General features: G+C 37.9%; 2 protein-coding genes across 5 annotated transcripts in view; one reads left to right on the top strand and one right to left on the bottom strand.

Moving 5' to 3' along the window:
- Window positions 1-1,281: 1,281 nt before the first annotated feature.
- On the bottom strand, window positions 1,282-12,665 carry LOC127935387 (uncharacterized). Of its 3 annotated transcripts, none has more exons than XM_052533198.1 (10): window positions 12,346-12,665; window positions 11,257-11,399; window positions 7,291-7,508; window positions 3,694-3,902; window positions 3,546-3,600; window positions 3,289-3,416; window positions 2,980-3,212; window positions 2,495-2,654; window positions 2,179-2,289; window positions 1,282-1,851 (listed from the first exon to the last, which is right to left on the bottom strand). In XM_052533198.1, exons 4-10 carry the CDS (start codon window positions 3,893-3,895, stop codon window positions 1,784-1,786), a joined length of 957 nt encoding a protein of 318 aa, XP_052389158.1. In that variant the 5' UTR covers window positions 3,896-3,902; window positions 7,291-7,508; window positions 11,257-11,399; window positions 12,346-12,665; the 3' UTR covers window positions 1,282-1,783. The 3 variants fall into 3 exon arrangements, with proteins under 3 accessions (XP_052389158.1, XP_052389160.1, XP_052389159.1); XM_052533200.1 differs by having other exon boundaries at window positions 2,980-3,209; window positions 12,346-12,660; XM_052533199.1 differs by lacking the exon at window positions 7,291-7,508 and having other exon boundaries at window positions 12,346-12,658.
- Window positions 12,666-13,402: 737 nt separating this feature from the next.
- Window positions 13,403-15,573, top strand: part of LOC127935156 (uncharacterized) — a 34,390-nt gene continuing 32,219 nt past the window's right edge. The window contains exon 1 of one of the 2 annotated variants that reach the window (XM_052532775.1): window positions 13,403-13,521. The gene's annotated coding sequence lies outside the window, so the exon portion shown is untranslated. The remainder of the gene's footprint in view (window positions 13,522-15,573) is intronic. The other variant, XM_052532776.1, reaches the window with a different exon arrangement.

Here is a 15,573-nt window from a genome sequence, read left to right as displayed (position 1 = left end):
AGTGAAAGTGAAAGTGAACTTGTTAAGTGCACTTGTTAGCCTGTTCCATTTACGTGTTCTCCGAATGCTAAAGAGGAGTCTCGCCTAGCCTCTGAAGGAAGTGACTTGGAAGGACCAGTCCTGCCAAGGAAGTATCCTTGACATTGAAAAATGCCTATAGTCAACTGATAAGAAACAGGCGTGACTGTAATCAGTTCCTAGTTGGGGGATTATGGGAAATGGAGTCAGAGAGAAGAAGGTGATGGAGATCTCTGTTGCTGAGCAGGAGGAATGAAAGGGACTGGATTAAAAAAACTGTGCATTTGTCAGTGTTGGGAGTAACACAATACAAAAGTAATGCATTACAGTAACATTAATTTTTGCTGTAATGCAGTAGTGTAAGGCATTGCTAGTCAATTTTCAGTAATATTTTACTCTGTACATGTTCAGTAACACTTGTGTTACAACATTTTTTTTTGTCCAAAATATAATTGTTCATAGAAAATAAAAAATAAAATAAACAGCAAGACCACAAGAAATTAACGAATTAAAAATATTATATATGTACAAAAATATTATATAAATATGTTCTTTTCCGTCTCCATCACTGATATATTTGTTTAGAAATGTATTTTATTCATCTCACTCTCGCTAGTGGAACTTTGTATTGTGTGATGTAATCCAGTGAAGTTGTGTTTAGGGTGGGTTTTACAGGAGTGCCACGAGGATACTGGCATGACACGACATGATTTCTGCCTCTGTACTCGAGGTCCGAGGCTTTTAACTCCACTCGACTTGCTGTTAGCCCTGGCTTGCACTGGCCAGTGGAAAAGCGGCTAATGGGTGAAGATGGCAGAAGACTGTACATTCGCAAGATGGATGGACCTCCACCATACTTTTAACAGACTTGGATCGTTTGTGATTCTGGCAGTCTGAGTTTCTTGCTTTGTCTTGAGCCTTCACTTTGCCAATTATTAGCTTGTTGTTAGTCATTATGCTACATCAATATACCCTTTACTGGATGTAAAATGCTCTGCAGTACATTTTGTCATTTCAGAATGTTACATTTAATTCTGTAGTTATAATATTGTAAGGTAATTAATTACTTTTAAATGACAGTAACAAGTCATCTATAATGCATTACAGTTTGGAAGTAACTTGCACAACACTGGCATTTGTACATTAATTAAAGATTCCCCCAAAGACTGTAACATCACCCAAAAGTCACATGTTTGTCATCTATTCGATTTTCACTATTTTAAGACTTTATCTGTCTAAAAAAGGGGAAAAGAAAGATAAATGTAATGTGCGGTTAAGGTTTATTTTGAATACAATCATTACATCTCATCTATGTGACACTGAAAAAGAAACAAATAGCCTATTAGAATTAAACACCACAACTACAGTAATTGCATTTGAGTCAAGGAAAATAATTGGATCAGAGAGATAAAGCCACTACTATAACACACCTGAAAAACTGTCTATGCATGCAGTGATACCACAACACATTGTCACACAAGTCAAACACATTATCCAGTTTTTTATCATTTCCTCCAGTCAGCTAAAGGGTGATGGATCTTATCTTATCTTACCACAATATAAAAACCCCTGCCTAACCTTAGCCATATATATTTACATTTGTATCGATTTCAAATTATGAGTATTATAAGCATTTCTTCTCAAGACCCAATATTTGAAGTAAACAGTGGCTAGCTACATTAGTACACATATTGTTCTTTACAAAATTAATGTCTAATGTGTAGGCAGTTAAGCTTACATGACCTATGAATAATTGTTCCAAAACTCAGTCAAAAGACATTCCGGTCACTGACTGGAAGCTACTATCCAGCAGCATGGCATCTGAAGTCAGACCTGAAGGGGGAAGGAGGTATACAATGATCATTAAACAAATGAATGCAGGTTCCTTAAAGGGTTAGTTCATCGACAGTATATCGTACATAGGTTTTCAATGGAGGGACAGAAAGCTCTCGCATTAAATCTAAAATATCTTAAACTGTGTTCCGAAGATGAATGGAGGTTTATGGGTTTGGAACGACATGAGGGTGAGTCATTAATGACATAATTTTCCTCTTTGGGTGAACTATCCCTTTAACATAGAAGTATGCTTTGACAAAACCATTATGGAGAAAATCAGCCAATAGAAAGTTAGACAATATCACATTAATATTTATTACTTACCTCCACAGACTCTTGGTTTATTCCGACCGATTCGATCAGTTATGGACCACAAATAATTTTTTAATTCAGCATCACAGTCTATCCTCATTACACTTTGTTTTAATGCAGCATCTGAAAGAGCAAACTTGAATTCATTGGTAATTTATTGGATGGTAGTGCTTTAAACTCACAGCTGCTCTTGTACACTGCTCTTGTTGTGATATACCAAATTTGAAGACATCACAAAGTTCACCAGGTGATTGAATTAACAAATACATACAAAACAAATACTACACTTCTATGTGTATGTGGGACGTGTTTGTGCAGCAGTGATTACCTCTGATCACATCTGTTAAAATAAGCTTAGAGAAAGGCTTTTTATTTCCTCTCCCCTGCCAGTTAAACTTCGAGGCCAGATCATCTGTTAGGAGATGCTGCATTATATTCTTAATCACATCCTTTTGCCCAAAACCTCCAAGTCTTGACAAACATCTTACCTATAAAAAAATAAATACTATTTTATAACTATTTTATTAGGTGTTGTTAATTAATATTACATGTCTTGGAATACTTTTGAATACAAAAATATTTTGTATATGCACCACAAAATGTTCATGTACAGTAGAAGAATAATAATGAATCTGCATTAATATTATAAAACTGCATTTGATATCCATTTTTTCTTTTTTATTCAGTAAGTAGCTGTGGAATAATGCATGGTAATTATTGCAGAATAAACCCCTTACAGGAGCTACAGCTGAGAGGATATTTTGCTATAATGAGTGTACTTTATCCCTTTCTTTAAATGCTGTGTCAACTCACATATTTTTCGCGTGTTGTGGCATTCTTTTCAAGCTGTCTTTCAGTCCTGGCAACTTCTTTAATGGTTTTAAGAGGCAGTTTTATGTTTGTGTTAACATCTTTAGGAGGAATGCTGGTACTGCTAGGGACCTCAGAACCTTTATTGTCTTTTAATAGTTTCTTTAGCATAGCAGAGTTTTCCTGAACCGTGCTCTTGATGTCTCTCAGCATTTGGAGGAGCTCATGCTTGTCTGCTGTGTAAAATGAGTTCTGCAGTAATAAAAAAAAAATTAAAAAAAAAACTGATTATGACAAAAGAAGTCGACTCACCATCAGCCGGCATTCTGGATGTAGATGCAGATGGTTCAGGAAGAAGTTGTTGTTTTAACATTTCTTGAGTGCATTCAAGTCTTTGTTTTTTTAGCATTCCAGAGAATCCAGTGGCTAATAGATAAGACCTTTATTCGAAAAAAAAAAAAATATAATAATAATTTAACAAAACAGCACAAATGAATTATTTGACTCTTTTATAAGTAAAATCATTTGAACAACTTTTGTTTTTGAATACAAAAGTGTCTGTTACTTACCGTTCTTTCTGTTCTTTGGTTTCTTTTTGCCCCTCTTTTGCCTTCTCAAAAGTGCCTGCAGTAAGATGAATATTATATTACATTATTTGAAAACTTATAAGACAGTACATCATCTTAAATTAAGTTGTTTTAAAATAGTGACCATTACCATGTTCTCTGTGAAAGCTGATGTTCAGTTTCTCCCATGGTTTCCCTCCTGTTTCAGGTTTAATTCTGTACTGAACAGCTTCCATGCACTTGTCTGGTGATCTGAATGGGGGCCAGTAACATTGTTTCTTGTCTAGGCTCAGCCAGTTTGTTGGTGCCACCACCACCTCATCTGAGTCTTGCAGAGTAACAATTGCATACATGGTCTGTCTAGTGGAGGGGAAAGGAAAACAACAAAACAGCATGTTTAGCTCTGATTGTGAGTGCTTAATTTTACCATTAATTGACCGGAAAAAAATATTATGCAAACCATGGGATTGACAAAAGTTACAGAAAAGATGGTACCAATTCACCAATTATAGAGCATTGGTATCTATACCAATTCACAGGTATTATTTTTTAATTGGTTGAGCTAGCCTTGCATTCTTTAGTCAGATGTCTATTCTAATTGCTTCACAAATTATGGCAAACACAATCTTTCTACACTCAGTGGATAATATATGTACATTATTAAAACACATAGGAAAATTAGATCTTGATCGTCTTCATGATCCTCACTTTCAACCATCCTTCATCAGAATTTCTTTTTGCTCATTTATTACAGACCCAAAATCATGCTGTTCACAGCCTCTACTCTCTGTATTGCCTTTTATATTGAATGTTATTCATGAGTGTTTCTGGCTCCCTTTCTTTCCAATCCTCAGCTATAGACTCATTTCCCAAGCACTTTAATTGTTTACCATTAGCATTTCCTCTGTGTAATTCCTCAATGTAAAACACTTCATTAGCTCTTTCCATCACAGCAGCTAATACTTTCTCAAGGTCCTCAGGTAGGATGCAAATTATCACACTGTCTTTAAAAAAGAATATCCTGCTGTTTTAAATGCCCAGCTAATGCAGAGCCAAATAATTTCAACGCCAGCATAATGAGAACTGGGGTCAAAGGACAGCCCTGATCCAGCAGTTTGTCTCTCTCGATTGAAACATCTACAGATTCAGTATCTACTTCTGGTGCATCTCTGAGGAGGTTTTTCACAATGAGGAAATCCTGATACAGGGTTGGGTTTGACCGTTTTTACTTTTCTATTTCATCCTGAATATGAGACAACCTCATCTCAGTGCAGAATGTTTTGGAAGTGATCAAGAAAGTAGCGGAATCTTTTGGTGCATGATCCTTTGACTGAGACTCCAAGTAATCACCTAGATGTTTTGCCAGAATAGTTGGAATGACAAGGTAACCAACGTTAAAGTGCGGTCGAGACACCACACCAGGGTGGCGCATGCAAGCACAAGATCTCATGCAAAGACATTCACCAGGTCTGCTCTGCATGTCTTGGGCTGAAACATGCTCAAATGGCGGTCGATAGTCACGGATCCTGTGAGCACTGCACACGTTTCACCATGAAGAGCCTCCGTCACAGGTTAGCACACCAAGCTAGCTTGTCTGGCCATGATTCCCCCCATGTCAGCTAGTCCCCCTCTGGTTCCCACCCTCTGGTACCTATTCCTGTAGAGCTGCCCACCACGGCAACTTTATCATGGGGTGAATAACTGGATGCATGCGCCCCCCTGGGCCGGTGCCCTCAACACGGACGAGGAAGAGGAGGGTGCGTTTGAATTTGAGGAAAAGGGGCAATCGGATTTCCTTCTCTCTGAAGAGGAGGAGGATTTAGAGGATTCCCCTTTTCTCCCCCCTGCGTAACCGGCACAACCCCTCGTAACTGCAGGATCCACGGAGGAGGTGGGCTGGGCACCATCCTCTCCGCTTCTTAGTGTGGATCTGCAGGATGTGTGGCGGGTATGGAGAAGGAGGGCCTTCTTCGCATTCCCCCCATGGAGCCTTTAGTTGTAGCGCATCTGCATTCAAAGCATACAGTGGCTGCGAATCCAACATTGCCATCAAAAGCAGACCACTTCCAGTCGAGCATGATGGAGCACGCTTACAAAGTAGTCGCTCTCTCAGTTCGGGCCATGAACACCATCTCTCTGCTAACGGGATACCAGGCAGAGCTACAATACGAGACATGCCAAGTCAGACACAGTGGAAAGAAAAAACTGTGTTGTCACAGATCTCTCACTCTGTCTTCAGAGATGTGGCATTCAGGCAGTGGGCAAGGCCATGGCCACAATGATCATTCAGGAGAGAGGACGCTGGCTTAATTTGACGAATCTCTCCGACAGAGAAAAGGAAGCCATCTTAGATGCAACGGTCGTCGCAGAAGGCATTTTTGGTTTAGCGCTGATATGGACGCAGAAGAGATGCGAAGAGAAGAAAAGGGATGATGAGGCCTTGCAGCACTGCATGCCAAGAAAGATGCAGACTGGACCCCCGCAACCTCCTCGGCAGACTTTTGCGCAGGCTACAGCTCGCCTACCCCCCCAGCTTTCGCATTCCAAGGCGACAGAGATTGCGTGTGAATGCAACAACAGTTCAGAGTGGCGTACCAGAGCAGAAACCTGCCTGGCCCAGGAAGAATTATCTGCCCGCGACCGCTCAGACGGACCAGCCGGCTCCTCGCCCTACCCAAGTGATGAAGAGGAGGAAGAAGAAGGCCATTTGAGAGGGTCTTCCTGAGGGAAGGGGAGAATGGGAAGGTTCACTCCGCTGAAGGTTGTGAACCACGTAAACTCTGTCCAAACGCAAAGTGTTCGCACATGCGCAGTTAAGACCACAAACCCGTTTATGACTCGGCCATATGATGGCGCCGGAACGCTGCAAATAAAATATTGGGAAGAGTGCACACAGTCCCGTTGGATGCTGAGTACGGTTACAGACTGCAGTTTGCCACTTCTCGCCCACAGTTCAAAGGAATAATTTATTCTCAGGTGCGGGGAGCATTCATACATGTTCTTCAGGACGAAATTACCTCCCTGTTGAACAAAAAGGCAATAAGAGTGGTTCCACCCGACTAAAGTCACAGTGGGTTTTAATCAAGATATTTCCTAGTCCCAAAAAAAGTGAATTGAAATCTCTGCCCCATATTAGATCTTTGTGCACTGAACAAATACCTAAGGAAGTACAAGTTCAGAATGTTCACTCATTCTACAATTCTGAAACTGGTGCGTCCAGGAGATTGGTTTACGTCAATCAACGTGAAGGATGCATATTTTCACATAAGAATATATCCACCCCACAGGAAATTTCTGAGGTTTGAGGTTGAGGAATTTCTAGCGTTCTTCTGTACGTGTTCCCACCGATTGCGTTGATATCTCCAGCCGTGCCACAGAGTGAGGGGGGAGGGCCTGAGAATGATACTGGTAGCTTCACGGTGGTCAGAGAAAAAAAAAGAGGTGGGTAAACTATAAATTCTGGGTGACCACATTGTGGTCACGGTAAGGTGGGCCACTGCCTACCGGTTTATGTGTATCCTGATGACATCACTATAGGCTATCATTTGATATTACTACCAAGGGTATCACTGGTTGTTCCCTCATATAGGTCACACAATCACTATGCAATTGCAATTCATACATTAATCTAAGTTCTTGTTAAAGAGACTCAAGAAGGAATAATAAGGTTGAAATCTATAAAGTTTACTAAATGACAAAACAGAGAGAACATTTTTTTTAAAAAGAGGAATAGAGAAGGGAGGCTTACTGTATATCCAGGGGTTCCAATGCAATGCACTTGTACGTAATGATTAGGGATTTGGGGTAATTTTAATGGTCGATTAATCTGTTGAATATTTTCTCAATTAATCGGTTAGTTGTTTGGTCTATAATATGTAAAAAAAATGTGGATAATTGTTTCCCCAAAAGCCCAGGAATGGTCCTCAAATGTCTCGTTTTGTCCACAACTCAAAGATATTCAGTTGACTGTAACAGAGGAGAGAAGACACTAGAACATATTCACATTAACAAGCTGGAATCAATTATTTTTTTACTTTTGTCTTTCATATATTTTATCAATGACACAGACTGCAATGACACAGACAGCTTCATTGCAGAAGGACATCCTTTTGGTCACGTGGTTCACATGAGATGATTGACAGCTTTACAAACTAATTATATTGCAATGATGTCATAGCTGACACGAATCAATAAGAGGAGAGTAATAGTTAGCTCTGTTAGCTGTTTTAGCTCTTCAGATCGCATAAATCAGTGTAAAATAAATAGAAATGTTATTCTGTATGACGAAATTATTATCTCTTCAAATATGCGCACCATTAGACTATACTGGCGGATCGTGTATATTGTATGCATACGAACACAAATAAACCGGAGATGAGATGAATGGCTGCTGTATGAGTGATGATTTCTATTCAAAATAACGAACGTTATTATTATTATTCCTATTATTATTATTAATTGCCGGATATCCATTCTTGAATCTTGATGCAGTCTGTTGCGTGTGGTTCATTTTGAACGAATCTTTAATATGACTCAGGACTATCGAGTTGTCTCAGAGAGTGATTCGTTCATTTTGTGTTGACAGCACATGTGCATTACACAACATATGGGCTCTGAATCGTCAGGTGAGGTCTGAGTCTTTTATTCTTCCTGTCAGTCCCATAGAGACGGGAAGAGAAAAGATTAGTTCATTTTGCAGAACGAGACTCAAAGATCCGAGTCAGTAAAATGATCCGAACTTCCCACTATTACTGGCAACACTTTAAGCAATTGGTCAACACTGACAAGTTGCAGCGCAATATGAAAGACTTCAACCTATGAAACTAATAATGAACAATATGGTGCGTAAACGGCGTTTAAGTGCGTTTAGCCTCCACTACATCCCTGGGTGTGCGGATATGATAGATCAGGTTAAAGCATTCTCAACAATAAAGGTGTTTCTGGCCTCAATATCTGCCTGTCATGTGGGTTTTGATAACAAAACTGTGGGGCAGCACCCGTTAGTGTGCCGGATTATGAAGGTGGCACGTCGCACTTTGCCAGTCTCAAAACCGCTTGGTGCTTGATGCGCTTTCAGTGACTCCATTTGAGCCACTGGACAAATCTGACCTGATATTATTGTCGTTTAAGACAGCACTGCTGTTAGCTTTGGCTTCAGTGAAGCGTGAAAGTGAAATTCATTGTGAATTCAGCGTGTACATGGTTTATGCCAGGGGACGCAGGGGTGTTTTTGAAACCTAATCCTGCTTTTATGCCCAAAGTGGTCAATTCTATTGTTCCTCTCAAGTTAGGAGCCTTTAACCCACCACCTTTTTCTTCAACAGAACAGCAAAGGCTGAATACGTTTTGTTCGCTGCGTGCTTTACGCATTTACATGGAGAGGACTAAAGGGTTCAGAGAGAGTGATCAGCTGTTTGTGTCTTGGGTGAAGCCACGTATGTGGAAGCCGATTACTAAACAGCATTTATCCCACTGGATAGAGGAGACAATTTCTCTGGCATATTCCAGTAAGGGTCTTACACCTCCATCTGGTTTACGTGCTCATTCAACAAGAGGAATGTCGACGACATGGGCCCTCTTTAAATGAGTTATGTTACAAGATATTTGTGATCCAGTGAGTTGGTCCTCACCACACATATTTGCGAGGTTCTATAAACTGGATGTTACAGCTCAAATGTTTGCACATGCCGTTTTGAGCGTTGGATCTTAAGTGTTAACCAAGTAATAGTTCTTTGGATGGCAGGAGACTTTGAGACAGGCTATCTGGCAATACGGGAGTTAGGATATCCCATAGTGAGACACCGAAACGTATGCTTAAAAGAGAACAATAGGTTACTTGCGTAACCCTGGTTCTTTGTTAGCATTAAGTGAGGTGTCTCATCAGATCACCCTCCTTGCTGTGTGAAGCGAGGAAGAGGTGTGCTTGTTTTGAATGTCGTAATGACGTTGCGTCGCTTCTTTCATACCGAGAGGGAGCCACTCCCTGACGCAACGTCATGTCTGCCAGCCAATTGGGGTTGATAGTTGAACTGTTTGAGCTTGAGACATGCTATGCGTCTGTGAATTGTTGTGTGTATGTATTTTGATATCTCTGCTCGTGTGTAGGCATGTTTGTGTTCCAGATGGGTGTTGCCTCTGTTATCCAGATAGAAATTGTGATTGGTCCTACTATGCACCTCAACGAGATATAAGGACCGCCCCCAAACACTCATCTGCTGCCTTTGAGCCTCGTTGACACTGTAAAGTCATGTTTCACAAGCATTCTGATTGACTGTTTTCTACTAATGTTTGTATCTTCGTCGTTGTTTGGATGCGGGTTTTGTACAAGAAAGAGATATTCTGTGTAGTAAATCTGTTGAGTGTCTATCATTTTAAGTTCAAATTCAGAATCTCCTGTTTATCTAAACATTACCTGTTTTGACTACAATTTGGATTCTGATTCTGCTTTGTGTACACCCTGAAACTTTGTAAATATATTTGTAAATACTAGTTTGCCAAATTAAGGGATGGAGGGTTAGATGCCATTTTATTTAACTATGTATCTTTTTCTTCACTTTGTTTATGGTTGAGGGAGGAAGGTGAGTTGGTCTGTATTTTGTTTTCTTTATTTCCATGTTAAGATAAATAGTTTTCAAAATAAAAAAAAATAAAAAAAATTTGGCCTTGTCTGCCCCTGAAGAAGTTCCCGTTGAAAGAGAATATTTTTTTTTATTTGGCATCCCTCTGGTGTGAACTCTCTTTCTGTTATGGCTAACTCCTAGAGCTTGTAACAGAACACAAAACAAATAGACAAGCCAAAATGTTTTTCATTAAAATTCATGAATGTAATTAGTGTAAATTACATTAGTAATCTCATTTAATAGCATACTTTATTAATAATGCAGTTACAATGTTCCCCATTCCCATTTAAAACCGGTTAGTCTTCTGCTAGCTAGTGAAACATTACAAAAAATCTAAATTGACAAATAAAAGATTGGACATTCAAATAATAACACATTTGTCTTTTTTAAATAATCACTAAAAACGAATGAGATGAACAAATTATTTCAATCAGAAATGTACTTTGGCTATGGTTGAATAAATGTTCAGCGACATCTTATAGATGTTTGAATTTTGCCAGAATTCTTTCTTTATATAGTGTTGATATGGCAATTAGTAAATACTGTAAGTTTAGTTTTGCTAGTATGTGTGAACATTTTTAAACCATATGTGTTACAACTAACTAAAAGATCCCCTGTTCTAAATGCTTAAACAAGATATCCATTGAATCAAACCACAACAGGAGAAAAGTGATCAGTTTTTTAAAGAAAATGCTTCTTCATTTATCAAAATGTTGCAACATATAAGTTGTACATTGTTCCTGCATAATAAAACTGACCCCGTACACTTCAATTAATCCAGCTATCAATAGTCCCAAAACTATCCTCACCCGTATCAGTAAAAGGAAAGGTGTTGCACTATATTAACAAACAAGCGTTTGATCACTGTATAACATCTATTAAAACCATTTGAAGATTTTCAAGAACCGCATGATTAAATGAATTGAAAGTTTATTGACATTTGTATAAGCATTTGATTTTACATTAAATAATCATCTTATTAAACATTACCAACCATTTAGTAATGTTTTATAAAGGGCTACAACTAAAAACTTAGTTAGGTTTTCAAATGTTAGCTAAATTTAAGAACCATAATACTTTGAGTGAAGTGTTACCTTGTATGTCTTGGGATAATGTCTGTGGGACAAGACACTTGCGTCGTTTCAGCTGCCAAGCCCTGATGAGTGCTCTGACCTCAGATCTGTCTTCAACTCTCGGGTGTGGATCTCTAGAATATTCCAATATCTGGAAACACACTCTGTGCCAAGCAAAGGGGGAAAAAGTTATTAATCGAGCGCAGCGTTAGTTCTGTCAGGCCACGTAGGCATAGGATGCGAACAGCTGATGGGGTCAGCTGTCAAATGGCTCCAATCACTCCCATTCTCCAATTAGATACGGGACATATATACATGGCACTACTACTTGGTAAGTATGGTCAAATGGCTCGCAACCCTCCCTCTCTCCCTCTCCCTGTCTGAAATAAGTTGTATTTAAAAATTCATATGGCACTGAATTATTATCATCTATTATATCCTGGACTGTAAGCCAAAGGTAAAGGATTCAGGTCTGTTAGATAAATGAGAATGTACTGTGATAGAAATTGGCTGTTTTTATAATGTGCTTCTCCAAGTTTTCTGTTTTTTTCTGAAATTATACATTAAAATGAAAAAAAAAAATTGCGGAAAATGTACTCATCTTAAGAACATCCAAAATATGAGTTTAATTCTTAATTAGAACAGATTTGGATAAATTTAGCATTACATCGTTTGCTCACCAATGGATTCTCTGCAATGAATGGGTGCCGTCAGAATGAGAATCCAAACAGCTGATAAAAACAAAACCATAATCCACAAGTAATCCACACAACTCTAGTTCATCAATACATTATATGGAGCAAAACTATCTGTTTGCAATAAACTGATCATTGTATTTCAACTTCAAACTGTTGTTTTCTTACCTAAATGATTCTGACAGAGAATCTATACCTTGGATGGCCTGAGAGTGAGCAAATTTTCTGCTAATTCATTCATTCTTGGATGAGCTATTCCTTTATTCTGTCTAGATCACAAGCTAGTTTTTTTTTTCGGTCACTCAACTCCTTGAAGAAGTTGGAGAGGCAAAAATGTACACCATTCTATGCCATTATAGCTTAAACTGGGAATGCCATGCACCAGAATATATGATTAAATATTTTTTAAGCTTACCCTATCTTTCATCGGTGTATGCTTTCTCAAAAATCTCAGTTGTATCTTGAGACTGCAATCTAAAGTGTTGGTGATTTCCTCTTCATGCTGTTCGTCAAGCTGTCTGTGCAGTCTTCTTTCTCAGATGAAAGAAAGCACCCAAAAAAGCTTCAAGTTTACAGATTAAGTAAGTGAGTTGCAGATGCACATTTACACTACAATCTACAATTATGCTTGTTTTTTTCTAACCGCAATGCACTGCATAGGATGTGGTACATATCGTATTACAGGATGTGTGTGTGCACGCTATTTCTCTTAACACACTGTAGACATAAATGCAAACATTTTAATCAGGAAACACAAGCATTTCCATATTGTTTCCATATACCTTTTTTAAGCAAAGTGCATTCCTTTATAGAACTTAATCGTTACAGGGGTGCTGGGAACAGTCGCACTCAGCAAACAGCAAACAAGCCCAATGTGAAAGCCACCTAAGCTTCATCCATGTCTAATGTCTGCTCTGTTTTTCTTTATAAGTTATGGCCGATATGGCCAATATATATATATATATATATATATATATATATATATATATATATATATATATATATTTACCCCCTCCAATATTTCTCATTTCTGACCCCTTTACAATATTAGTAAAACATTAGGCATTAGATCCCCATGTATATTTATAAAGAGTCATTATTAATCAAACATTAATATTCAGTAATTAAATATCATCACAGCTTTTGCTTATATTCAAAACTGACTATGCTTCATTTTCATTGGTTTTAACACAACTTTGCCTCAGGGGAAATGGCAAAATTTAAAAGCAAACAACATGCAAACTCTTGTGTTTCCTTATTAACCCTTGCATTTTACAAAATGACTACTGCTGTTGATGTCCAGAATGTCCCTAAAAAAAGGAGCTGAGTGGTGTGAAAATAAACACCTTCAAAAAAACAAAACAAACATACAATACATATGTATGATAGTGATTTTATTAAGTATAAAAGTCATCAAATGAGATTAGGAGACTCTTTCTCTTTTTTTTTTATTTCCCTTGCTTTCATTTCACGTGAAGTCCACACCCCAAAAGTGAATCGGCTCTTACGTCAGACGTCTCACTCTGCTCAACACAACAGTTGAATTGACGGCAGTTTCCTGTCTTACCGAAATCATCCTGAGAGATAAAAGGTAATGTTCTCTTCAAATTATAAAGGTGTTTAAAAGTTAACTAAAATTCCAAAACTTATTTTGTCAAAAATATTTTCTGTTATTTTTTAGCTTACTGTTTTCCAAAACAAACTATAGACATACATATTACGACAAATTTATCTAATGAGCATTCAACATCAACATTTGGTTTTTTATCTCTCTGTACGATCCTTTATACTCATCTTAGAATTTGTATGTAAGCAAGACATTCAAGGCACTCACATGGGATATATATAATAAAAAAAAAAATAATAATAATAATAATAATAAAAAAACAGGTTATACCTAAAAAAAAAGTCATGTTATAATTACAATTATTATTTCAGTTTATAATTTTTGGAGACGTCTGTTTTTTCCACACTATAATGTATGATTTAAAATGTTGAATATATGTAATATGTGGAACAGTGGTACAAGTGGAACTCTTTATTAACTAAATCAGATTAAAAAAGAAAAGCAGGTATACGATCTTATCCAAGATACTCTTGATATATTTCAAACACACTTGTTTTCCAAGAAGTAACATTAGTTTAATGATATGCATGCATCAAATAAGCTGCTCATGTTTTTATCCGAGACAAACACCTGGTTAAACAGGGAGTGGCAATTGTGGTAGAAACAGTCACATGGTCTGTTTGATTACAGTCTATTAGCAAGTGTAACACAACATTAATGCTTAAACCATACAGTAAACAAAACAACTATAATAATAATAATAATAACCATAACAATAATAATTGAAAAGTAATATTTTTAGAAGAAGGGAACAATAGCAATGATTTACAGTATTGTTCAAAATAATAGCAGTACAATGTGACTAACCAGAATAATCAAGGTTTTTAGTATATTTTTTATTGCTACGTGGCAAACAAGTTACCAGTAGGTTCAGTAGATTGTCCGAAAACAAACAAGACCCAGCATTCATGATATGCACGCTCTTAAGGCTGTGCAATTGGGCAATTAGTTGAAAGGGGTGTGTTCAAAAAAATATCAGTGTCTACCTTTGACTGTACAAACTCAAAACTATTTTGTACAAACATTTTTTTTTTCTGGGATTTAGCAATCCTGTGAATCACTAAACTAATATTTAGTTGTATGACCACAGTTTTTTAAAACTGCTTGACATCTGTGTGGCATGGAGTCAACCAACTTGTGGCACCTCTCAGCTGTTATTCCACTCCATGATTCTTTAACAACATTCCACAATTCATTCACATTTCTTGGTTTTGCTTCAGAAACAGCATTTTTGATATCACCCCACAAGTTCTCAATTGGATTAAGGTCTGGAGATTGGGCTGGCCACTCCATAACATTAATTTTGTTGATTTGGAACCAAGACTTTGCCCGTTTACTAGTGTGTTTTGGGTCATTGTCTTGTTGAAACAACCATTTCAAGGACATGTCCTCTTCAGCATAGGGCAACATGACCTCTTCAAGTATTTTAACATATGCAAACTGATCCATGATCCCTGGTATGCGATAAATAGGCCCAACACCATAGTAGGAGAAACATGCCCATATCATGATGCTTGCACCTCCATGCTTCACTGTCTTCACTGTGTACTGTGGCTTGAATTCAGAGTTTGGGGGTCGTCTCACAAACTGCCTGTGGCCCTTGGACCCAAAAAGAACAATTTTACTCTCATCAGTCCACAAAATGTTCCTCCATTTCTCTTTAGGCCAGTTGATGTGTTCTTTGGCAAATTGTAACCTCTTCTGCACATGCCTTTTTTTTTAACAGAGGGACTTTGCGGGGGATTCTTGAAAATAGATTAGCTTCACACAGACGTCTTCTAACTGTCACAGTACTTACAGGTAACTCCAGACTGTCTTTGATCATCCTGGAGGTGATCATTGGCTGAGCCTTTGCCATTCTGGTTATTCTTCTATCCATTTTGATGGTTGTCTTCCGTTTTCTTCCACGTCTCTCTGGTTTTGCTCTCCATTTTAAGGCATTGGAGATCATTTTAGCTGAACAGCCTATCATTTTTTGCACCTCTTTATAGGTTTTCCCCTCTCTAATCAACTTTT

Source organism: Carassius gibelio, chromosome A19 (assembly GCF_023724105.1).
Source record: "Carassius gibelio isolate Cgi1373 ecotype wild population from Czech Republic chromosome A19, carGib1.2-hapl.c, whole genome shotgun sequence".
In the NCBI taxonomy this organism is placed as follows: domain Eukaryota; kingdom Metazoa; phylum Chordata; class Actinopteri; order Cypriniformes; family Cyprinidae; genus Carassius; species Carassius gibelio.
Note: the sequence above shows the minus strand (reverse complement) of the source record. Positions and strands in the feature narration are given on the sequence as shown.

What these genes read in the sequence shown, in the direction of transcription:
- LOC127935387 (XM_052533198.1), bottom strand. Translation starts at nt 3,895, where the DNA reads ATGTATGCAATTGTTACTCTGCAAGACTCAGATGAGGTGGTGGTGGCA. An exon ending in CAGCTTTCACAGAGAACATG is followed by an intron (nt 3,601 to 3,693) that starts GTAATGGTCACT and finishes ATCTTACTGCAG; the next exon opens with GCACTTTTGAGAAGGCAAAA. An exon ending in TTTAACAGATGTGATCAGAG is followed by an intron (nt 2,290 to 2,494) that starts GTAATCACTGCT and finishes TTGCTCTTTCAG; the next exon opens with ATGCTGCATTAAAACAAAGT.